The sequence below is a fragment of the Phlebotomus argentipes genome, unplaced genomic scaffold (genome assembly GCF_947086385.1).
Source record: "Phlebotomus argentipes unplaced genomic scaffold, Phlebotomus argentipes genome assembly scaffold_4, whole genome shotgun sequence".
NCBI classification, from domain to species: domain Eukaryota; kingdom Metazoa; phylum Arthropoda; class Insecta; order Diptera; family Psychodidae; genus Phlebotomus; species Phlebotomus argentipes.
The window spans coordinates 778,870-805,434 of record NW_026776174.1 but is presented as its reverse complement, the minus strand read 5'-3'; the positions used below and the strand labels follow the sequence as shown (position 1 = coordinate 805,434).

The 26,565-nt window shown below is 36.1% G+C and overlaps 1 protein-coding gene across 1 annotated transcript; it reads right to left on the bottom strand.

Moving 5' to 3' along the window:
• Positions 1 to 365: 365 nt before the first annotated feature.
• On the bottom strand, positions 366 to 26,258 carry LOC132258084 (uncharacterized). Its single transcript, XM_059755188.1, has 13 exons — positions 25,958 to 26,258; positions 13,632 to 13,754; positions 12,543 to 12,796; positions 12,250 to 12,448; positions 11,813 to 11,978; positions 11,602 to 11,670; positions 9,605 to 9,782; positions 9,368 to 9,505; positions 7,535 to 8,153; positions 5,952 to 6,475; positions 5,589 to 5,770; positions 4,171 to 4,465; positions 366 to 4,090 (listed from the first exon to the last, which is right to left on the bottom strand). The coding sequence occupies exons 1-13, from the start codon at positions 26,049 to 26,051 to the stop codon at positions 3,104 to 3,106; spliced, it is 3,828 nt and encodes a 1,275-aa protein (XP_059611171.1). The 5' UTR covers positions 26,052 to 26,258; the 3' UTR covers positions 366 to 3,103.
• Positions 26,259 to 26,565: the final 307 nt, after the last annotated feature.

Below are 26,565 nucleotides of genomic sequence, written 5' to 3'. Positions count from 1 at the left end.
GTTTTTGAGTCGATTTTATACAAAAAATCAACTTTTCATACTTTACTTGAACTTTTTCTAATTGTTTTCAAGTGAAAAAATTTAAAAGATATGAGAAATATTCATTTAAAGTCCAAAAAAAAAACATTTTAGGATAATTCTAAAAATCTACAAATATTTTCTAAAAAGACGTTTTATGCATTTGACTGCAATTTTTGAGACATTTTTCTTGCAAAAATTGTACAGCGTAAACAATGAAAATTCGACTTTTCATTCGCAAAACATGACAATTTTTTTCCATTTGTGCTTTTTAGATAAATAAGATTTTTTGTCTATTGTCTCATAAGATACAAATCTTAAAATTCTTGTTTTCCATTCACCCGTCGATATAGTGAAAAAAAAATCAAGAAATTTTCAGTCCCAATAAAAGTACGTATTCTTGAGCAAATTTTTTTTCATGGAAAATCGAAGAAAATTAATCTAACAATCATCATCGTTCAGTGAAAATGCACATGTTTGCTGTGTATATAAAAAGGAATGAAAATCATTTGGTTGGAAATAAAGTGGTTGAAGTTTGTGTGTTGCGAATAAATGTTGGTTGGGAAAAGCTTAAAGCTGTCTATTGCACTTTTATGTCTATATTTCCTATGTTTAATTGTTTTAATCTGATTCTTCATGTGTTCTCTTTGCTTTTTCAACATAAATCAACTGTCTTACAAAATGCTCTATTGTGGCTAAACTCCGGGTTTATCTGGGTTTTATCATGGACATTGGCACTGTGTGATTTTATTTTAACCGTGAAATTTCCTTTTTTCCCTTCTCTTCATCATTCATTATATATTTAAAAGAAAAAATCCAAAATTTTGTACTTGTTTCCAAAAGTTCATCCTCATCTCCTGGCTTTTTCCTTTTTTTGATTACCACCAATTTTTTTTTCGGGGGAAAATAGCTAAACATATGAAAAGTAAAAAATACGTACTTAAGAAAAAGACACACTCAATAAATTTGTCCACAAATATTACACAATGACAGAAAGTTTAGATAAATTTTATAGTATTTTTTGTTCTCTCAATTATCCCCATTTTGCATAAGATCATCTACATTATACAACATTTTCTTCTTTTCGTGCCCATTCAATAAATCCTCAATATTATTATAAATCTGTTTTCCATCATCCTTCGTCCATTTTCTCTCAATTGTCACTTTTTCTCAATCTTGGTTTCTTCAATCTCTTCAAATAACATTTCTTGCATCAACTGGTTAATTAGTAATTTTAATGTTTTTTTTTTCTCTCTCAAAAAAGTTCTGTTCTTTCAAATTTCTTTTTTTTTATCTCTTTTGTTCAAACATTGTTTTTTTTCTTTGTTTTGTTCTTTTTTTTTGTACATTCAAGGCACAATAAAATATTCTTTTTTTGCCGTTAGATTTGACCTAATTTCGTCCCATAAGTAAAAAGTTTTTAATATTTTCTTTAATTTTGAAGTTAAAAATTTTATTTATCTCATTTCGTATTTTTTGCCAATTTTTTTTATTCAAGTGTAAGTTTCTTGTTTGTGTAAGTTTATTAGTGCCAATTACTTCGTTATCAATGGACCAATTCACATTCAAAACATCAACTCAAAAAGCTGTTGAAAGTTTTCTCTTTTTTTTCCTTCCCTCTGAAAGTTATTTAAACCATAAATATTTTTCATGCTTCTGCAATGATGAGAGTGTAAAAGAACCCCTTTTGTGAAACACCTTTCTCTGTGCATCGCTTTCAAATCTTGTTCTGTGTGTGTTGTGTTCTGTTGTTATTTCAATATCTATGTTTTTATACTCAATGTTTTGCAATATATGTTTTTATTTTAAAAATATCTATATGATGTAATCAGGTACAAGAACTAACGGTAATTATTAACATATATACGTATCTCTAACTTCTCATCTCCCTTAGTAGCCCCTTTGAAAAAATCTTACTCCCTCTTTCTCTCTCTCTCTATCTGTCTATCTTATGAAAAAAAGTATCTCTCACTACTCTTGCTTCCAGCACAAAGAAAAAATAGTAATAAAAAGTACGACAAAATGTATCCAAAATCTAAAGGTAAAAAGTTCTTTTTTAAAATATACTCCTAATTTTCCACACTTTTTCTCATCAAATTGAGCGAAATTGTAATTTTTTTTTATTGATATTTATGATTTTTTTCCTCTCATTTATATAATAAGAATTTATACGAAATATATATAGAAAAAAAAATTATATCCAATAACTTACATGAGATTTCTTTCTACCACCTTTTTAATTCGTCACTAAAAAGAATTAATTTTTTTTTTTCTTTCCTTACTTTGCAATCATTCGATAGTAGTTTGTTTTATCAAATCTTACCGACAAACATAATTCCAAAAATACCTTTCTTACATTATTTAAAAAAAAAGAAAAATCATTACTACAGAGTTTTTCACACATTTTTCTCCAATTGGTTCGTCTCCACCAATTTTTTCACACAATCACGTGAAAATTTACACAACAGTTTTAATATCTTTCTCATTTTCTTTGATCTTCTTTTATATATATTTTTTTTTGAAGTGTTTTCACTTTTCACTGTTCACACACTTTCTCTTTATTAGGAGATGAACAAAAATAATTGTGTAAAATTGTGATCAATCTCAATATTTTTAGCCTCCTTTTTACTCCTTTTCTCTCTTTCTTTCCATTTTAGTCGATGTGTTTGGCAAAAGAATGTTAAGATCATGATCTTCACTAGATCACAAGTCAATAAAAAAAAAGTAATAAATACATATCCTAAACGAAGAAATATGCCAAAAGGACAAATTTTAAGGGTGTTTCATTTCAGCCAAAATAAGATCTTTTTGTTGTTTTTCAATTTTCATAGTCATGTGATCGCACTCCTTTGTTTTTTTTTTCCTTTGACGGTGATGATCTTCAGGCAGATCCGAAGATCATGATCACAACCCTAACGAAGAACTGCGATAATTTTTTTTTGTGTAGATTTCCAGGGGCGCAGGGGAGTTTTGTGGCACATGAGGGAGAGCTGGTGAAAATGGAGTGTGTTTGTTACTTAACCTTCCCGGCTATGGCGATCAATTCCTTCTTCCTCTTTTCCTTTCTCTCTCTTTTTGATCTCCTTTATCCATTTGGTCCAACAATTGGTCTTCGATAGGCGCTCTCGTTGTTCTGATGATGACTCTTCTTCCCACTCGCCACACTGTTGACAATCCAATTGAAGGTGTCATCACACTTTGGAATGCCATTGTGATGCGCAGATCGAATATCACTTGAGCCATTGTGATATTTGATATCGATGCAATTCGGAACTGTTTTCGCCAATTTTGGTGTTGAATGCACCAAAAGTTGCTGTTGACTGTCATCATTGAACTCAACAGAGTCAACTGTTGTCTCATGCACATTGTTGTTAATGGGAATCTGCTGATTCGGTGGTGTTGTGGAATGTTGAGGTGTGATATTCAGCGTCTTTACAGCTCCATTCATATGGCTTAAGCTCCCATTACCATTCATGCCCTCCGTCTTCACAGCAACGTCACAGCAATCATCCACCCTCAGAGTGTTCTCTGACTTGCTACTCCCATTGCCACTGCTCTCCTCCTCACCCTCACCCTCACATCGACTCTTCACACCCCTGTCGATCCGCGGGGACGAATTCAGGGCAATCTGCTGTCCATTCTCCCGCCTAGACTCACTTCCCGTGAAGCTATCCAGGATCACGTGCTTCGCATTGCCATTCGGCGTACTCACGAACGGTGTTGTCGTCAATCCCGTGTGCGGAATGAGTGTCTGCATCTCATGATTGTCCCTATTGCAGGGATGAAGTGACTGATCGTATGCCAGATTTTGATTGTGATTCATCGCATTCTGACGACTCTTTGTGCAACTTCTGAACTTTAAGAAAATGAGGAAGAAAATCGAGATGCACACAAATGACAACACAATCCCTATTATAATCCCCAAAATCTTTGCCTGTTTCGAACTCTCTTCACCACTTCCAACCACCTGTTCAACACCCTTGAGATTCATATAAATCGGAATACCAATTCCTGCACTTCCAACAGCGCGAATTGTTATATTCACCCTCTCGCTGCTCGTCACATTCGGCAACTGAAGAGAGAGAGAGAGAAATAATAATCATTAACCAATGATCTGGAAAATACCACCAATTAAGCATCAAATCTCCTCACCTTAAAGGCATTCTCATTGATGCTCACATTTGCCGACATCTCCATTTGCTCCTTATTCCACACAATTGAGTAATACTGAAGTTCACCATTGATATTCACGGGTGGACTCCAATGGAGTGTTATGCCGTCATCATACGTGAGATGGTGTTTGGTAATTGGACCAGGAACATCTTGATGTGTCTGCACAACAATGACATCGGTGATTGGTTGCGTGGAATTGCAATTTCTCAAGTACATTCGATACTTTGTGAATGGCGGTAATGATTTCACCTCCACTGACGATCGATTTGCATTGCTGTGTGGATTAGTAGAAAAAAATAGATCAATTTTTAATTTTATCACACAACGTGCGACAATAATGCCCAATATTTATTGCTAGGACACCAATAATGTGCTGACATGAGCAACAATTTGACAACAAATCCTTCAACTTTAAGTGCTCATAAGCCGATAATTTCATTGTCCACTTTGGCAATAGGAATTTAATGATGAGTTGTGGTTTCAATCTTCTCACTCCACACTTCATCTCACGAGGAATTGCAGCTACTGGTATTACGGTACACTTCAAGACACTTCTATAATATCCATTTTCTTATTTATCTAGTCGAAAAATTGCATGAATTTCAATTTACACACTTATCTTCGCACGTTCAGTCTCTTTGCCTCTGCTAAATGGATTAAAAATCCAGTTTGAGCAAACTTACAATTAACCACTGTCATTCCTCTCACTTAAGAAAACCCCATAACTTACGATAATACTTAAGGCAATTTCTGCTAGCGGCGCAGCAAGTTCAAACAGAGAGTGCGTCTTGTATTAATTATCGCCTTTATTTATGCCTTTTCGATTAATATTGATTGAAAATTACCTCTTTTTAATAAAAATCACATTTTAATCAACAACCAACTGAATGCGATAAAAGTAATTTTTAGTGTTCAATTTCAAACAAATAAATAAACAAACAATATCACAGGAGATTTTCACCCAATCTGCATGTGTTAAATCTTATAACACTTCCTCATCATCATGGGCATTATTTCTCTACGAGAACAAAGAGACTAAATATAGGCATCATAAAGTAATAAAGTAATTTCATTGAATGCCCCGTCGAAAAGATAAAACACTCGTGGAAATTGTGTCAACGTGAAAAAAAGCTCTCATCAAATATAGAGAGAAGCTTTTTCGTTATGCAAAAAATTTTGCAAATAAAACTTTTCCAAGGCGAAACGTGCAAAATATCCCTTTTCTCTCTTTCTTTCTCTCCTTCTCTCTTTAAGATTTATATCACAAACCACACGAGAGACACGAGATATTTGCGGTTACGATAGTAAATGCAACATTGTATGTTTTATGATGAAGAAAATTGCTCCATTTTCTCCTTGAATTTTTCCCTTCAGCACAAGAAAGATTGAAAACTTACATTGCTTTACACTCATCAGCTCTGCCACCGCGGAAAACCACATCCACATTCACGTTCCTGAAGCAGAGTTTGAGGCATGAATTGACAGTCTTGGCTCCAAAGGAGTTCCACGAGAGCTGAACAGTTGTGGTAGTGACAGAATTCACCCGGAGTTGCGAAACACCGTTCGGTGAATTTTCAATCTGCAGAGAAAACAAGAAGAAATAATTGATTGTAAATATTTTCTCAGGGTTTGATGGTAAGAATTAAGACACAAAAACCGGGATAATCGATAAATCGCGACATTTTGTCAGAAATATCCATGCAAATTTCACGAATAACTCTCGCCCACAATGCTTTCTCTTCTCTCAACTAAAAACTCACCATCTTCCATGGGATATAGTCCAAATCCTGCTCATCAATGGGATTATCTGGTGTCGCACCCAAAACCCTCACTTCAATCTTACTGGAATTTGGTATGAGGATTCCGGTCACATTTCCCGGGATTAAAAGTTCCGTCCTCGTTTCATTGTGGGCCACATTGAAGAATTTACTGGTGGGAACTTGTGTTGTACTCCCACCATCGCCATCATCGCCTGACACATTCAAATTCTCCGTGGAATCCAGCATTTGCGATGTCTCCTTGAGTGATCGCAAATCTCGCCTCAACAGTGGCATCGTGACGATGCTCGTCTCAGCCGATATCTTCGTCAGATTGCCCTCAATCTCCTGCCACGTTCGATATTCATTCAATTCACACGTGGTGCCGATGATCTGGTCCGAGAAGACAATGGGATTCTTCATGTCGCGGTGACGAAATTGAATCCTAAATGACTCAATTGGGAGATCCTTCACGTGAGGCCACCAAATAAAGATTCCACTGGGAAATGGTGTTGAGAAAATTTCCACTGTAAACACGAAAAAAAGAAAGAATAAGAGGGTGAAAAGCGAAATCACAAGTTGGAAAACATGAGGAAAAACTCATGTCTCCAGAGAGATTTCCACCACCAAAAATTCTTCCCAGCCATAGACATTTCTTCACGCAATTTTCCTCCTCCCAAATTTGTCGGCCTCTTTTTTTTTCCTCAACTCACATTCCTAACATAGATGAGAACTGAGAGATTTTTTTTCTCCACGATAAAAGCTCGCCGAAAGGTATAATCAAAATGTAATAAATGTTTTTGAATTGATGTTCAATTAATTTAAATCCTCCAGTGTTTTTGCAATTGATGATGACGAAAAAAACAGGAGAATTGAAAGCTTGATAAACAATTTCTATTCTTCTTTGCAAACAAGACGCTCTCGACAAATCTACAATCATATTTGATTATCAATTCACTTGAAGAATATCGATAAAAGTCTCCTCTTTGAGATATTAATTTTTCCACCCTTAAAAAACCCTCTTTTATATTAGCAAATGTAATGTGAAAAAAAGGTCTTCATTCATCCAATTAGAACATTTATATGTTCCGAACAATCATAACATTTTTCACACAACAATGTTGCAGTTTAATTTCCCACACGCACACACGTTATTTACAAAAGAATTAAATGCCAATGAGATAAATTAAATAACTATAAACAATTAAATACTTCCACGTGTTTGCTAGCGTGCATAAAATTTGCCATTTCATAGCTTCTCTCCTCATCGCGATGATGCCGTAATATTTTCAAAATGTGTATAATTTTGTGAAGATTCCGCCGGCCTCAATCATTACACTGTTCACAATATATTTAGAAGTTAAAATCATACATTTTCCCACTTAATTACTTCCCTCCTCACTATTGCGTCTCACAATTCACGGTGTTCCCAAGACTATCAGAGCTTTGAGAATATGATCTACGCCAGCGATCGTGTGTCTCCAGACGCTGAGACGACAGTGCGAATGATACTTTGAAGGCTCTGAGAGTGTTTCTTTCTTTCCCTTCATCTAGTCTGAGGAATGACAAATGACTGATATACTCACATCCTTGCGTGGCACATTTGATGCCCTTCGTGAGACTGCCCATCACCATGTGCGCCTTCACATCCCTCCCAATTGTCTCCGTGTGATCCCTCTTCAGGCCCCTCATGTACAGCGTGTAGGGCTTCAAGGGTCGCATCTTGCCGGCAATGATGATGGTGTTGTTGCGCTGAATCTCCAGCGGACCCGGCGACAGCCACGTGTAGGGATCCTCCGTGGCCAAGTAGTAGCTCACCACATGAATAGGCTCAAGTGAGTCAAATTGTACACGAACTGTGGTGTAGTTGACGGGATAGCATTTCACATTGTTCAACCGTGACAATTTCCGCCTCTTCCTCAGCGACAAATTAGCCGACATTTGAATCTCACCAGCGTCATTCTTCGCAAAACACTGATAAATCCCCTCATCTTCCGGATCAATTGAGTTCAGCTTCAGCTGCTGCTCTTCATGGTGAATGGCATGAGTATTCTTGAGGAGTCTTCCGTTGTGATACCACGTTATCACCGGCGGTGGATTTCCACTGGCGACACACGGAAGCGCCACTGTGGCCCCCATAATTGTGGCCACCGAGGACATGTTCTGCAGAAATCTTGGCTCACTGAGAACAATGACGTTGTACAACTGAAAAAAGGATATACAAGAGAAAGAGAGAATATTCATGAGAAATCTACGCAGAAAGCACCGTGACTTGTGGAAAATATCTCATAAGAACATGATATTTCAGTAATTCTTTTCTCCCTTTCATTAATGCAATCAATGAGCGTTATTTGCTGAGAGGGTGTAATAATGAATTGAGGAGTGAAAGATTGCATTATTGGATATCAACATTGGAATTGAATTTCACTACGCCACGAAAAATAAAGGGAAAAGACAAGTGAATTTTCTTCTATTTTTTTTCATACACACAAAAACATAATGAAACATTCACATTGGTTTTTATGATTCAAGAAGGTGTTTCAGAACCGGTAAATTGTTATAAAAAACAAAATCTCATCCGATTCACAACAGCACTTTTAGGCCTAAAAGCTGTTAATCTTCAAATAGACGCATTTTTTCTCAACCTTTCGCAATCAACTGTATCACCAGAGAAAAAACATCATCACGAGGTTACTGAACTAATAAAGGTTTGGCTGTTGTTGAAATTTTGACGAAATTCCCAAAAATCACATTTAAAATAGTGTCAGTAATTCACTCTTCCTGAGCAATTCGTCACTTTTTCATGATGATTTTATTGCCTGGTTTATTGATCAATATTTACTCATGAATTAATTAATAACTGCTTATCTATTCACGCTTTTTTTATATCATCAACTAACCGTGTTATCGAAATGAATGGATATCAAAACAACACTTCCGATACGGCGTAGGCCTTCTTTTTTCCCTCCTCTTTTCACCCCCATTCACCCATAATATTCGGAATATTCTGTACAAGCAGCAGTTGGTTGGAGTAATTAGATGTGAGAGATTAATGCGCGGGTGTATTTTTAAAGGAGAGTGAGTGAGATAATGAAGAAATTTTCCTCTGCAATATTATAAATTCTTCATACAATAATTACACAAAGATTAAAATGAGAAATGGTTAGGAAAAATGAAGATGAAGAGAGCAATGATTAGTAATGTGCCCGGAATAGAAGAGGTAAAGAAATTGTAATGTGAAAATACAACTGATTAATAATTGCAAGAAAAAAAAAGGTGAAGTTGAGTGGCAAAATAGCGCAAATCAAGTACAAATTCTTATGTAATTAAAGGCAAGAGAAATAAATTGTTGGAGATAATTGAATTTGCTCGAGTGGGAGAAATGCCTCATTTCTTTCTTTTTTTTCTTGCACGCTCACCTGATAAGATGCCGCAGTGGAGCAGTTGTAAACTCCTTCGTGACGTTCTCGTGAGACATTTGTGTACTTCAATTCGTATTTAACACCACTCAATTTTATCGGTATTGATGATGTACTTGGCGTGAAACTCCATTCAACCTGAACAGTGGGAAAATATATATAAATAAAGATATGTTATTTTCAGACTTCCAATGAAAATCAACAAATAAATACACAATTTAAGAGTCACACACTCACAGTTTCGCCCCCAAATGAGACACAGAAGAGCTGCAATGTGTCACCACTCATTATCTTTTGCTCCACTTCTTGCAGTGCCGGAAACAATCCATGGCGATTGGTCCTTGAAGACATCACTGTGACTTGTGGCATGAAAATCCTCTCGGATTTCTGCAAATACTCATTCTTCGCGATACACCTGCAAAAAGATTGGCAAAAAAGAGACACACCAGCATGATTGCCAAATTCCAAACTTTTGCACATTAACAGAGAGTGAGAGACAAATCGCTAGAAATATATATAAAATAAAAAAGTTCGTTCATGGTTATCAAGAATAATTTTGTAATATTAAGGAGGAAGTACAAAAAAAAAAAAGAAATAAACCATATATTATGTATATGAGCACGAGAGCAAATTCGATTTCATGCCATTTCTATTACATCACACGCACACTCACGTATTAAATTCTGCTATTCGCGATAAACTTTTGCGCTTTTGTTCCATCATCATTGAAAAGACTGAATCACACTCCAACATTGGAGATTTTTGAGTCAAAGAGGACAGAAAATAAAATTACTTTTGACCATTTTCTTGGAATTTTTTCTAATAAAATTTCGCAAAAAGGTCGCACATTCTACTGAAGATTATGTTGAATGAACACAAAGCACAGACCGCTGAACTGAATGTACATAAATTAATGAAAAAAAAAATCAGACTAGCAAAACTACTAATCAAATTTCTGCCATCAAATTTCAGAGAATTTCTTGGCACATGTGAAGGGAAAAATTCACTTTCTGTAGTGGAAATATTATTAAAAATTTTGTTGTAATCCAAGGATTCAATATTTCTCTTAGGGATTATTTAGAAAATTCCACAACATATTCGCTTTGCTGTTCCACAGAAAACCCCTCCCTTAAAATCCCTTCTCTACGAGTCTTTTAGTATAAAAGAGCGACATCCAAGAAAGGATAATGTGGAAGATTTTATGAGTGATTCCGCCTTCATCTCTCTCTCCTTATGTTTCTTTTTCTCTCTCTCGGTCGAAGTAATTTCTCCATAATACTGTTATGAGTCCAATATTTTTCTCATTTACCCAACAATAAACCATAAATATTCCTCCAATATATATCATATTAAGGCTGAGAGAATTTATCCTCTCTCTTCGCATGCAACAAATAAATGAAATATCAACTTGGGTGAATCCTCTTGGAATAAGAAATCACATTCAAATCTGTCTCAATCATTGTTCAAACATTCACAACTCCACAATCATCGCTCACTTCTAAAAAGCAGAATGCAGAAACAATAACAGAAGAAAAAAAAAACAGTATTAATCGTTCTTCTCTCTCACGAGATTAGAAAAACAAGCAAAAAAAGGTGATTATTTAATGTGTCTGTTGAGATTAATGAACGAAAAATATATATATAAATAGAGAAAAGATCAATATTAAAGTTGAATGGAAATATTTGCAAATATTTGTGATCAAGAGATACCAACAAAAAAAAAAACGGAAAAATGATGACAAATGAATTAATGCAGTAATAAAAGAACTTGACATTGTTTGCCGGCATTTTTTGCCGAGGAAAAGGGGGACTTAAAGAAAAATATTTACACACTATTTGTAGCTTACTATTAAGAGATTTTTTTTAGCATTACATAGAGCCACAGCTGGTGCTAAAATAAAATACACAAAATTATTCTTATGAGTGATTCTCCTAACTCATCTCACTACTCAATCTTTCATCTTTCCTCTCTAAATGTCTAAATGAATGAGTGAATTTTGCACAAGACCAAATTTAAAGCTTTTGTAAACATTGAGAGTAATATGGAAAAAAGTATACTAAATAAAATACAAAATGGATGATTTTGAAAGAAAAATAAAACAAGAAGGAATAAATATACATAAACGAGAATTATTGAAGCCGCAACTAATGAATTAATTTTAATCAATTTGTCTGTTCTAGATAGTAGAAAAAAAATGGCTAATGGAGAGCTGTATGCAAATGAGAAAACTTACTTGTATTTGCCACTATCTGTGCTCTTAGCATTCACCACGAGCAAACTGCCATTCTGCAGCTGAAAGAATCTGTCGATACGAGGAGAATGGGAGTCAATGTTAATAAACACATAGTGGGAATCAGAGTGCAATATTTCTCTCCATTATCACTCATCAGTGGCAATTAAATTCATATTCAATTCGTGCTGTGAATGATAAAACCTTCACTCGCCTGTTATCTCTCTGATACTCTGCATCTCCTGCGGACGGAGGAATGGTCTTCAACTTGAACGTCCACGTCACATTGGCCCTTGGGGTGCTGCTAAACGGACAATTTAATACTAAAGGACTCCCAGTCTCCACCAATATGCTCGATTCATTACTCCCACGTTGAAACTCTATCGTCCAAATCGTGTCGGTCCGAAAGGTGGATGAGAGGCAATGGATAGAAAAAAAGGGAATAAGAGCAAATATTTGGTCAATGGAGGGAAAAGAAAATCATATCGAGAAGTTATGTGATTTGCAAAAATTTTCCACACACACACAGCTTAAGCCAATTGAAGTGCCATCAGATTTGCCTCCAAAACAATAAAAAAAAACCCTCACTCAACACACTACACACAGTCCAATTGGCTCATGCAGTGCCGGGGAAAAAAGGTCCACACTCACCTGTCCTATAAATTTTACTCTCCCGAGATATAATAGCGCCATAAATTGATTTTGTATCATTGACCAAACATCGATAGTTGCCATTTGCATGGTCTGAGTAGAAAATCTTGAGTGTCCCATTGGGAAAGATGCGGAAAATGTGATTTTCCTCCACAACAGGTTCACCATTGCGATACCACGTATAGGAAAATGATGGGACCTGAAGAAAATACAGGCAAGACAGACAGATCAGTTTGTGAATGACAGTTACAAATGATTACAGTGAATTTAAAAAGATGAAGAAAATAACATACGGAAATTTGACGACGAAAGCGAAATACATCAAAATCATCATCAGTGTCCTCTTTCGCATCATTGTCCTCATCATTTATTACACTCGAGTCGTCAGTAGATTTCGGAAAATCCTCTGAATTCACGTGAGATAGCAAGACATTTGGATTATCCTCGTAATTATTAGTATTTAGGTCTTCATCCTCATCATTAGTATTGTCATAATCTTCCTCATCGCCGTCATAGTTGATATCTTCGCCGACGTAAGAAAAAACACCTGAAATTAAAATAATGGCCCATTAAACATCTTCTTGATAAATGAACTCTCTTCTCCACTTTTGCCAGAGCAAATATATTTTAAAAAAATCACCCAAGTGGTCCAGCGCAATTCGCTAAAGTCCATAATTTCAACAAATTTCACATCTTGTATTCCCACCAATAAATTTATTCTCGCCCAGAGACAGGAGGCACAAAAAAATTCACCCAAGAATCATTTGAAATGCAAAATGTTTTTCGTGTTTACGCCGAAAAAAAAAGAATCCTCCAAAATAGCATCCAAATCTAATATGGACATTTTATACATACACATACGTGATAGATGATATATTGCTAAATATGCAGACAATTTATGCGACTTGATTTAAATGGTTTCTCAATCACAGATTTGGTATCAAGATCAAACGAGATACAATTTATAAATTCACGGAATTCACCCGAAAAAAAACTCATTTCTGATAGCAATTAAGTTTTGCACAAAAGTCGTGAATTTTTCGCTTTAATTCCAATTCTTCTCTATCGAAAGTCTGGTGGTGATTAATATTCAGAGACGGAAAATTACTACTGAAACACCCGTGATTAATTAATTACATAAAAGTTTTAGACATAATTGGGATGTTTGATATAAAATTGCTAACCCATCTGTTTGTTAAACTTATTCGTCAGGATTGTGAAAGTTACATTTTTCTTCTACACACACGCACAGAAGATTACATTCAGCCCAAGCGCAACAATTAAGGTCGAGGATAACGATAGTTTGACCATCAGTTTGTCCCTATTCTGCCATTCTAGAGACCATGACGAGAGATGCATTGATGGACTAATTGAAAACTTACGTGTGAAGTTCACAGTGCATGGCAGAAGCAGAGGCGCTTTTCTCGAGACAATACCAGAGGATGGCGGCTCCCGGGCGAAGCTTAATCTGGGGCCCGGTCCATCTTTGTTGATAAAGGACGACACTGCAAGAGAAGGGCAAAAAAATAGAGCACCAACAATTAATTGCGAGTCGAAATAGCAGCATTGTGGACAAGCGCAGAATGGGCAAAGATTATAGAGGCCAAGAGCGAGAGCAAGATGAGTTTGAGGAGTGTGTTGTTTATAGTTAGAACCTTGGAGAACTATTTGCTATTCTTTTCGGGTGGCAAATTCTTTTTTTTCTTCTCTCTTTCTCCTTCCTTTTCCACTCCATTCCATACGGATAATATATATATATATAACATATATCGTGTATTGTTCCAAAAAAGAAAATTAGACCTAGACACTCTCAAGTGGATAAATTACTCAAAATTGTTTTCAATGAAGAAATTAACCTAATAATCTGATGAAGGCATACGATGTGCCTTATATATGTGTCACACACCATCAACTTGGAGTACTCAATGAACGTGTCTTGTCGTCTCATTCATTCCTCTCCTCTCTCTCAGGCCCCACATGCAATCTCTTCTCCACATATTTTTTTTTTCGTCTTATTTTACGATACACAACATTACAATTTTCTTATCATATTTCACCGCGATGCACATGGAAGTGCGCTATATTTTAGATTCACCACATTCACACACACACAGACAGCTAGAAACAAACACTTCCAGCTCAATCGAGCTCAATTCAACCCGCGCCTTTGGGGTGTTTTGCAGAGGAGTGGGACGATAAAGGTAGAAAACACGGAAGAAATCAATTTTCATCTGTTAATAAGCAAATTACCTCCAACACCCCTCTTCTCCACACTCCGCGCGCCAACCATTCACTAATAAATAATATTTGACGATAGAGTAGAGAGATATGAGTGTAATGCGGACACACATGGGAGATCTTTTAATTATTCCACCACAATTTTCATTGTATATAAATTAAATTATAATTTCATTTTGCAATCTTACCACTTCTGCAAACTCTTTCGCCTCATCCACAACTCTACAATTACTAATCACACTCTCAGGTCTTAATCATTTTATTGCTATTGTAAGTTAAATTGCTCTCTCACTCTTTTTATGCATAAATATATGTTTTTATTGAGATGATGATGGAGAGATTCCTCATCATCAACTCGTTGGTTGATTGTTTGGGGAAAAACGCCAGAGTGTGAACGGGACGGAGAGAGATAGAGAAAATTAACTCACATGGAAGATCGACAAGCCATCAAGAGAGTGGAACTGAGAATCATATTAAATTTGTTTATCAAAATCAAGGTCGAGACATATTAAAAAAAAACTCTTCCAAGACTGGGAACTGAAGAATACGGCAAGAGGAAAAAAGAAGCCTTGAGATCGCAACATATTACATTACAGGACTGTGTCGGTGTTGAATTGACAACAATTGTGTGTCTAGTTTTTCTCATGCAAAATCCTCCATTTTTCCCCTTCATGGTGATAATATTCTTCAGCTGACACTGTGTAATACTAAACAGAGCAACATTCAGACACTTCCATATCCACACACTTTATGCTTTTCCTCATCAATATTTGCCATCTTTCTCGCATTATGCTTCGGTGTAACCGATGAAAGAAAGCACCCACGAGTGTGTAACAAGGGACAAATAAACCCTGAGAAATAAGAAACACAGTGAGATTTCCTCAAAGGACAAACACACACACACTCTCTAGAAAATGATAAACAGCGATGAAAATAGAAAATTCCATGAATTCACCTTTTATGTCATTCGCACAATTTTTTTTCTGCTACCTTTTCTCTTCACTCTCACCATAAATAATAACACTACGCGTCAATTTTGCATCTCCAGCTAAGTGTTCTTTTATTACTTTCCTCATTATTTTATCACACGTGCTCAAAAACCATTTTTTCTTCTTCTTCTCTCCTGGTGAGTGAAATTGTATGAAAATTTATCATTCTCTCTTCTTATCCCTTATCTGTCTCATTTCTTGCCTAATTGGGAGGATATCAATTTGCAAAATTACAAAAATGAGAAGAGAAGAAGAAAATTTGCCGCAAAACAAACACGAAGAGTCACTTATGGTTATGAATTTACAGTGTCTTTCATTTCACATACTCACACACACACAATAGGAGAAAAATATACTTCTTTTTCTTGCTCATCTCCTTCACAATTAGTTGCCTATTAATGATGTTCATTCACTGTGCAAAAGCAACGCTTCTTTCAAGAATATCTGCGTCTCACTTGTGATTTGAGGAAGTATATAGCATTTTAAATTTCCTTTTACCGCCACTTCTTCTTCTTACTCACCACGGCAACAGTCCAATTAAACTCATATTCTTCTTGTTGATTGTTGACTTTTAATTGCTACTTTTTTTTTCGGCAATTCTACCACCAAAATAGAGGACAGGAAATAAACAATTTCATTAGAAGTACACTCGCCACCTAATGTATCAAATTCTACTTCATTCTTCTCTGATGTTGTTCTTTATTGTGAACCCCGTGTTTTATTGCGTGTAAATTGTGCGAAGATATTTCAGAATACACTTTTCAAAGCATCAATGCCCACGACCAAGTCCAATTTGGTAGCAACTTGTGACAGTTATGTTTCTTAAGATTCCAAAATAACGCTAATTTAGTGATTCGAGATCTGTGAGATGATTTTTTCTACAATTATTACTAATAATACAAATTCACATTTCAACGGGTGAATCGAAAACTACCTAAAGTCAAAATCACCATTTATCAGCAGAGTGAGTTCAAAATTTAGCACTTAAAAAGCAGCGAATCGCTCGTTAAAGTGCAAATATTGCTCTGTATTTTTTATTTTGTAAATATTTTAGTTATTTCATTGGTATCTTTAGGAATTTATGACAAAAATATGGCAAAAGTATAGAAAATCAGAAAATATTACTTTCCAAAGTCGATTTTATCGAAACTTTTCATACTTTACTTGAACTTCTCCTTATTGTTTCCAAGTGAATAAATTTTAAAGATAAGAGAAAAATTCACTCAAAGTCTTAAAAACATTTTAGGATAATTTTGAAAATCTATAATTATTTTCTGAAGAGGCGTTTTATGCGTTTGACTGCAATTTTTGAGACATTTTTCTTGGAAAAATTGTGCGGCGTAATCAATGAATATTCGTAAAACATGACAATTTTTTTCCATTTGTGCTTCTTAGATAAATAAGATTTTTTACTATTGTCTCATAAATTAGAAATCTCAAAATTTTTTCTCAGGAAGAACAAATAAAAAGCTTTTCAAAAATACATAAGACGAAAACTATGATAAATCGACTCTTCATAGTTTTCGATTCACCCGTCGATTTTGCATTCCTTTCCAGTGAAATCAATCAATAGAATTAGGCTCAGACCAAAATCTATTGATTTGATTGAAAAGAAGAAAAAAATCCACGTTGCATTTCATATAAAAGTCATCATCTTTGCTGGAAACTTGAGTGCCCACGCAATATTTCCCAGTGACAAAATAAATGTCTTATGGGAGTGACAAATTGAGTATTTTGAGACAACAGCAGCAGCAGCAGTTTTCCCAGTTGCGAAGCTCAAACTCACAACTTTATTTATATGTAAAGAGGATAAAAGAGAACTTTTAAATAATTTCAAGTTTCAATAATTTATTCTATTTCATCGATCTGGAAAAAGACACTTTAATTGAATTTCATAGTCAAATGTATTCTAGTTGGTCTGTTTCGTGAGACAAGTTGATGAATTTTTTTTCTTTTCAGTTTTCGTCAAACAGTTGCTGAGCCTCTTTGCAAAATACATACATATATTCGCGCACTGACCGCAAAAGTCTCAACCTCGGATTGACGCGAAGAGAGACAATTTGATTTTCAACACTGCTCGATTGTGGTCCTGATCTTGATGATGATTTTATTCGATCAAAGATTTTTTCTTGAATATCTCGATTAGCCTTTTTTTTCGGCAGCTCACAGACTCCCTTTGTTTTTTTTTCTTTTCTCTCTTTTCTTTTACGACTTGAATCCACCAAACGAATTCCGCGTGATACTTTTGCTAACTTGTCTTCCTTTGCGCGGTGTGTCTTCTTCTGTCATCTCTATTTGTCTCCCCAAACAGACTCTTTTTCCATTACAGGCTAGAAAATTTCCACATTCAGCAATGACATTGAGACGAGAATTTTTCATACAATTCATTCCGTATGTAAAACTATTCGATCTCTAAAGGGGAGAAAACATTTGCTATTCTATGCTATATCAAAATGATAATTGTGACTCTTTTTCCGTCTTCCACATCCACTCTCCATCGCATTCTGACACATTCTCGCACACACTCTTGAGAGTGTCAACTCTTTTTCCGCCTTGTCTTACCCTCTTCATATTGCAAATTCCCCAAAAAAAAAGAGAGACCATCACTCACGTCATCAGAGCTAGAAGTACAATTCGGCTATTAACAATTTCATAATTACGGCCAGTCTGTTTCAGATGTCTTTTCAAAGAGGGGTTTTTCGCAATTCCGACATATTGCGAAATTCCTCTAATGAACTGTTTTCCATCCCTTGATTATTTATGTGTTAAAAATAGATTCTAGAAAATCCATCTCATCCACGTCAAAATATTAAATGTCAAGAAAGATGTTAAGAAAACGCTCTTAAAAACTCAATTGAGAATATGCGGAAAACAATTTCAATATAATACCCAATCTTCAAACTCAGGATAAATGTGGGCAAGAGAGGGAAAAACATAAGATTTTGAGGATTTGCGAAGCTGTGAGAGATGAACAAGAAGAATGGATGACGGCATAAATGCGATCTCTTTTGTGGCATTAACAATGCCCTGAGGGATTGCTAAAAATGTTGTTTAGCTGGTTCCCTGTTTCTGCAATTAAACCACCACGACACATTGTGGCAGAATGACACGAGAAAAGCCGAAAATTGTCATGTTAAACTGCTTTGCATTTATGTATAATTTCATATATATGAATTTTAATATGTTGCGAAATGCAGATTAGAGGCGGGAAAACCTCCAGATTAGAGTGAAATCGTCTGTTAAATCAGTTACAAGAAGTTATTCGCCGTTTAGGTGAAGAAATACAACATTCTTAGATTCCGTTAATTTTTTCAAGCCTAAAATTATATGTATATCATCATCATTCCTCCGGTTCTTTTTCTTCTTGCTAATTAATGTCAATATTGATAAATTATTTCTTTCAACTTTCATGAATCTTGATGAAAGACCAAGAAATTTAGCCAAGAATAAACCGTGTGTCTATAATTTCTCACGAAAAAAGGAAGAAGAAACTCTGTAACTTTTACCTGGCTTTAATTATATAAAAAGATGTCATTCTCTCTCAAATTAGGGGTAAGTGGGGCAGCTTCAGATTCAAAATGCTGTTCCAACTTTAGGATTTTTTCTTGAAAAATCGGCTGAATATATTGAAATGATCACAACGCTCAAATAAACTCTCGTCTATTGAGCTTCAGAAAATGCCTTTCATTGGGCATTAAAACTGATCGTTTTTCCTCTAAAGGAGAATGAAAATAACATTGTAATTTATCTGAAACTGCCCCGCACGGGGATGTTTCGGATTGCTGTGGGGCAGTTTCAGATTTTCACTTATATTTACCATAAATTCCATTGTGGAATTGTAGAATCGCGGGCAAATGATCACTTTGATATCTCTTCTACACACTGACACTGTTTATTTCGCTAAAAATCGCCTTTAAAGTAATATTTTCGCGACTTTTCTGGACCCTTGCACGGACTGTCAAAATTTCTGAGCGAAAAGCAAGTTGCCCGTCATTTTTCCTGTATCGCAACGCCACCATGCGTGAGTGGTGGCAACTTGACGCGCCGCGAAAGTTCCGCGCAAAATGTGCTTCTCGAAAATTCTGCCCTAATCAGTGATTTTCGCGTGTATTTTCTCACTTTTCCACTAAGAAGTCGTTTAACGTGATGAAGCAATGCAGCACAGAACGGCACTTTGTGAAAAATCTTCAATATTTGCCACAAGAAAATTTCAACCGTGATGTTGCGTCAGACTGTCAGAGCGCGCTGTTGTCAGTCCGTGGCGATCCGAACTGCCCCGTGTGCAGTGTTTGTGCATTTTCCACCACCCACTGAAAAGGCCGTGCCAAGGAGGAAAAGTTCGGGCATATTTAGAATCTCTACTTAATTCTCAATAACCTTTGATTGTGTTTCACGCGAATTGTGGCTTTTTTAATGGAGAAAACACGCAATCAATTCGGCAGCAAAATTCTAGTTTGTGAGTGATTTTCAATTTTCACTTATTTTATCTAAACAGTCAAGGCAATCCTGTGCAAATTTTCGTCAATTGTAGTCCTTAAGGACTACAAACATTGTGTGAAGACCAGGAATTTATTCATGTAAAAATCTCTGAGAAAATTAAGAAATCTGAAGCTGCCCCAATCTGAAGCTGCCCCATTTACCCCTAATCATTAACACATACACAACGAAACGAACAAAACTTTGTGCAATAAAATTAAACATAAAGTCTTATGCCGCATCTTCCTTGCCAATTTTCAGTTTATGGACACAGAATGTCTCTCTTAAAGGATTATCATTCATCACACTATTTATTTATTTCCATCATCTCTTTGATAGCTTTTTCATGTTTGTGCAAAATGCATTGTTTGGAGAAAAAAACTTGTTTCAAAAACAATAATATTTTCATTTAACCACTCAATGTTTGTTATTTCAGCAAAGCATCGTGTGGTTTTGTGTTTAATTTTCATAAATACAGTACCTGGTCATTACCCGCTAAATTGAGCCTCACACATTTTGTGGTATATTAGTGTATTTTTATCTGCCAAGACCACATTTCAACTCAATTCAAGTGTTTTATACATATTAAGCAATTTTTTTTTCACCCCATCTTTTCCTGCATCTAAAGCGCGTCTTTATTTAAACATTGCCCATTACTCGCGAAGCGAGACAAAACTTACATTTTCGCAATGTTTTGCATAATTGATAAGACATTTTTATTCACCCAAAAATTGTTTACATTTGATAAATAACTTGAAAGAATTACACAAACAGCACATTAACTCGTTGAAAGGTCTCTTCTTCCTTCACCACTTTGCTGTTCAAGTTTAATGTTAAACGCCACATAAGATCACATTTGACCGTGTTTTATGTCCATTTTCTCTCTCATTTCATTTGTGATAAAGATTATATCACTTTTGAATGCGCGACGAAGAATCTGACCGGGGGTCGAGGAAAGAAAGTGGCGGAATGAAGTAATTAATGAAAGAGAGAATTGAATATAAAAACTCTCGTGTGCCTTTTCTCTGTTCGCTCACATAATACAACAATTTTTATTTCACTTAATAATAGCCCTCAATGTGTGTTTTACTGGGAAAACACTTTAACCTGTATTTAACTCTAAATTAGTGGAATAATTTATACAAATGATAAATCTGGAAATATTGTATTGAAATTTCCAACGTTCTCACATTATTTATTTCAATTTTTCACAGTGTGTAATTACTGGGGACGAACTGTAGTTTCTCAATATGATTTACTGAAGAAAATATCATCAAAATTTTGGCTATATTTTGCGCTTTAATTTTTATTATTGATAAAACACCACAGAGAATATTTTGAATGAAAAATAATGCATTACTTATACACTGACCCAATTTCTGCCTCACGCAAGAATTAGCTCGCCAGTTCACCATGACCATGTCGAAAGTATTGCGAAAAATATTCTAAAACCCAATTTTCGCGGCTGTAGATCAATTTTTTTTTATCCCGCGAAATAGATCTTTCAAAAGCCAGAGAAACAATCTAAAAAAGGGGATTAAATTCATCTGAAATACACAATCATCGCGCTTCGAGAGACATCCAAATCGCGCGCGTCATATCAAGCTGCGAATGTGAAAGAATCCAGAGTTGAGCGAAATCTATTGAATAGAGGAGAATTCTCTTGTTCTAAACAAAATTACACGGAATCTAGGCATCATCTCAATAGCTACATATATACAACCATCAGCCCAACTTTCGGGAGATTATTCCCGCTCTCTCGTTGATGCTTTTCGTGGCTCATATAGTTTGGTAGGTAGAAAAAAAGAAGAATCTATGGTATGGTTCTTCTCTCTCCTCTGCACACCTTCTTCTTCTCTCTCTCTCTCTCTCTCTCTCTTTGTATCACCAATTTTCAACTTCCGTGTGTATCTTCCAGCATATGTATACATGCAGATGGAAGAAAAAAAAGCGCCGCAACCACACATCGCCAATCATATCACAAATTTTCGTATTTTTCTTTACTGTGTTTGTGGATATTTTTTCTTCTTCTTCAACACACTCCTCTTCTCCTTGTACACTTCATTTTCTAGATTTCATGTCGTAGTTTTCTGTGTGCGGTGTTTATTCTTTTTCTTCACATATCACCGCCTTCCATCCTCCTTGGCCTCTTCTCTACCCTCTTGGCCAACACTCTCTTCTGCCACGTTCTCCGCTCTCTCTCACTCTCTGTTTTCTTGATCCATCGCCAAGTGTTTTCCTCCTATGCTCTGCCTCTCCCAATTCCCATCCACCAAATAAAATCCACAGCATAAGGATTTAGCAGTGTGAAAAAAGAGAAGTCTCTTCATCCTCAAGAAATACACCGCTTTTTTTCCACATCTCATTCAATCTCTCTTTCTTAGACACTCATCTCCACTGGCTTCTCCTTCACACACACACACTCAAGCACAACACTATTTCCCATTTGAGTTGCATGCGACAAGCAAAAGAAATCCAATTGATACCAATGTATATTAATTTATCAATTAAAAAATCAATTTAATTGCACTTTCCGCTTACGCAGTGAAATATTTTATCATCAATGCTTCAATTAATTGATTCGAAATTACTGTCTTCTCATCGTGTATTGAAGTATATATTGGAAATCTATCGATAAACTCTTTGCGAAGAGACACAAATGCATCTTAATTCTTCAATCTAGCCAACTTTCTCGCGTAGAATCCTTAGAGATTGCGCTTAATTGCCTCAAATACCAAAATTGATAAATCTTCCTATTTTTTCTCTGATCTTGAAATCACTTCTCAAGCTCACATTCATGTTGAATGTGACTTTGTGAAACGCACAATTTGCGAATTAGATAAGTGCGTAGATTATGCAAAAAAAAGCGTCTTTAATGGTCGCAATTCGCAAGAAAGAATGCGCGACAGACAGAAAAAACCACTAAGCAGCCTCTCATCCTAATTTCTCATTAAGCTTGTCCGATTCTCAAGCACATATTTCGCACTGTTTGTTTGCTGTCTTATCAGTTATTTCAGATTCGCATAACTTTTTTTTCTCACCCAAGCCATCTCACTCTCTCTCTTTCTTCTAGTCTAGACGCACTAGACACACAAATCATCAAGTGACTCAATACGAGACTGTGTAGACTTGTGTGATAAAAATCATGTTCAATTGATTAAACTGGTCGTCAAATTGATACACCATTTTCATCTTTAAGCACTTCCAGGAGATCAAAATATAGTTTCTCATGTCGAAGCAAAGGCGTGATCTTACGTCATACGCAAGTGTGAATAAATACTTTCACTTGGGAACAAACAATCTTATCACACAGAGCTTTTTCCCCAACTAAAGTTTGCTGTCAATGTGCATAACCTCAAAGAATATCTCTCACACGATGAATTTCCCGTGAATCTCTTCAGTTTATACAGTAAATTAATCCAGTGATCACACTTGCTGCAGATGACAATCTCGTGAGCGAGGGAAAATGCAGAGTGTGATTAATCCGGGAGAGGTTCTTGTACTGTGTCAGTGCCTGGCAAAATTATCAAATGTATAAAGATCCAATAAATTAAGTCAAATAATTGTATAACAACCCAGTGTAAATTTGTTGAACTTTAAAACACACAAACAACTGTGGTTATTTACATAAGTTTCACTGATTTTTCACACAACAGCCACACTAAATATATATATATTGAGATTCTGCATTACAAATGTGAAAATACAAACGTCTTAGGAAAATTATATGTACAGCAAAATGACACCACATTCATAACTTAAGGGAAATTTATTCAAAAACCTGCAATTAAATTGGCCATTTTATTGGCCATATACAAATTTTTCCACATTATATAGCAACAATTTGCACATGAAACATTGTGCAATTTATTGCCACTCATCTATTGAACCACCTCATTTTGCTCTCCTCTATGAGAAAACGTATCATTTAATTGTTGTTTTACATTCTGAGAGACAGCATTAAAGAGAGACAACAAGATCGTGACAGCGCAACGCCTTCCACACTCAAAATTGTATTAGTCGGGAATATTTTTCTCTGTGCTTGATTAGATAAGAACTACGTTGTGTATTTTAGCTGTATTTTATGACTTTGCATTAGAAAGTTCAAGGTAAAATCTAAGTCATTCGCTCTCTCTCTCACTCACTCCATCGCAAGCGTAATTCCTCTACTATAAAATGAAAAAAAAATTTAAACTTGACTCTCAAGTCAAGTTCGTGACCATCACTGAAGAGATCTTATTGGTGGGTGTAAAAAAAAAGCTTTTGTACAATTTATCGCCGGTGTGTTTGCACCGCTAAAGGAACCCCAATTAGACTATCTAGGGCAAACTCTCCAGCCAAGAGAAGAGCTCAACACAGATGTTCTAATTCCATTCCACAAGATTGATCACGTGCAATAAATCTATTTCTCTTACTATTTATTTAGGCATTTGCTGCCGTGAAGATGCCGGATTTTTGTGATAACAATTAGAAGAAGGAGTTTCATCACTTTTATTTTTGCTCTCTTGCTTACTTTAGTCACACGATTTTCTTCGTTTAAATACACCGTAAAGATTTTTCCCGATCTCACAAGCAATCTAATCATCGGCCAGAATATTTCAACGTATTGAATTTTTTTTGGCTTTTATTGTGTCCTTCGCAACGTTTAATGATAAACAACAAAGGATTTCGTGGATTTTAGATAAATTTAATGAAGATTTTCATTGACTTAAAAACGAAATACGATCATTGCATTCTAAAGCATTTAACGATTTGTTTAAATTTTGATATTTTCAGGTGTCTTTGCAAGTTTACTTTCATTACATTTTAAATAAGCTGTCAGAAATATGAATTTGTGAAAAGGTGTTGCAACATTACAATTCATATCTTTTACGAAATTGCGGAATTTATTTACTGCGACACTATTTCATCGCGTGAAGACAAGAAAAGCTGGAAAATTCACGTGAAAACCAAGGGAGTATACAATAATGATGTTTTTATGTGGATAAACATATATTTATTGGATTTTTTGACAATTTGTGCACATTTCAATGCACAACATTGAGGTTATGTGTCTTCCCGGACATGCTGGACAGCAAAATCCTTAAAGAATCCGATCTGAAGCACATCCAATGCCAGCGACAGTCACGAATGAAGATGTCTTGTCAATGCGATTCACTATTTTGCCTTGTTGAATTCATTCTTCGCGTTTGACAGCTGAAAATTATATTAAATATACTCCCAACTTTGCCTTGCAACGCCTTTTCGTTCGCATTTCGTTCGTACTTCACACAAGCAAAACGTAAAGTTGCAACACCAAATTGATAGCTTTTACGAACTGAAATACGAAATCCGTAATGTTGTAACGACATTTTAACAAAGCATATTTTCTTGGTCATCCAAATCAAATTTTTCCTGCTTTTTTCTTGAAAATGGCGTGAAATATAGACCGAAAAAATAACTTGTGCTTCTACGAATTCTATCTGGACAACATTTCTCTACCTGCAAATCTAACTTCGTCTCTGTGTGCTTTAGAGACTCTCGATGTGGAATTCAAGACCATAAATTCAGCATATATAATACTGCTCGATGAGGACAACGCCGAACCCTCGAATGTGTGGCAAAACCACAGTGGCCGAGAGGAAGTGTGCTGCACAGAAAACCCCATTAAAATGCTTTTGATAGCCACAAAAGTGCTCTGCACTGCGACTGGCTTTCAATTGCAAATTGTGCATCGAAGTAGCCCACAACTTGACCTCGATTTTTCCGCTAAATTTTCCCTCTCAAAAAGCAAAAGAAGAAGAAAAAAATCGGCAGTTGGCAACCGTGGGAAGCCCTTCGGATTTTCGCGACTCTGGTGTGTTTCCCATGGTTTTCTTCGCGGAGCGCGGCGGAAAGAGAGAGGAGTGTCGACACGGCGGGGGAACTCTTCGCACTCTTGGGTTGCGTAGGCGCGAGAAAAGGTACAAATATAGCAGTGCAAGGGGGGGAGAAAAAAGTGGGGGGAGAAGAGCGAAGAAACCCACCTGATAGTGATCCATTGGCGAGGAATAATCCAAATGTAAACACAGCAAAGAGGCGAATGAATGAGAGCGCCATATAAGATGAATTTCTAGTCATTTGGTGCTCTATCCATCAATTTAATGCGCTTCTTGCCACAAAAGCGTCCAACAATGCCCAATCGATGCACTTTCATTTATTTTCACGGCTCACACAAGTCACTTATCACTGCACTGGGGAATTTCAGCGTGTGTGCGCCTCGGCCAGGGAAGTCTTCCGCGGCGTGGAGAGTTGGCTCGCCGGGGCGAAGGAGATGTTTTGTGCCCTGGAACAGAGAAAATCACACGGAAATAGTTTCTGGTGGCTCTCCTGTGCCTGATTTTTTTTTTTGTGTTCTCGTGCGCGCTCTTCTGCGGGGTTGTGGAATCGTCACACTGCGAGTTTCTTCATTCAACTCGCCTCAGCCAGCGGCGCGCGTGTGTGTGTTTTGGGAAGAAGTTTCTTGCTTTTATTGCTGCTCCTTCTCACTCGCGCACGCCAAACAGTGGCCCACCGTCAATTGGCCGCCCACGGGCGAGAGAGAGACGACGGCATGTGGCCGCCTCGAGAAACACCGCAAAATATTTTCATCAAC

Bases quoted from the DNA above. Each gene is read 5' to 3' on its own strand.
- LOC132258084 (XM_059755188.1), bottom strand. From the start codon at position 26,051: ATGACTAGAAATTCATCTTATATGGCGCTCTCATTCATTCGCCTCTTT. The intron at 12,449-12,542 runs GTATGTTATTTT...TATTTTCTTCAG, and splicing joins GCTTTCGTCGTCAAATTTCC to GTCCCATCATTTTCCTATAC. The intron at 6,476-7,534 runs GTGAGTATATCA...TCGTGTTTACAG, and splicing joins CAAATGTGCCACGCAAGGAT to TGGAAATTTTCTCAACACCA.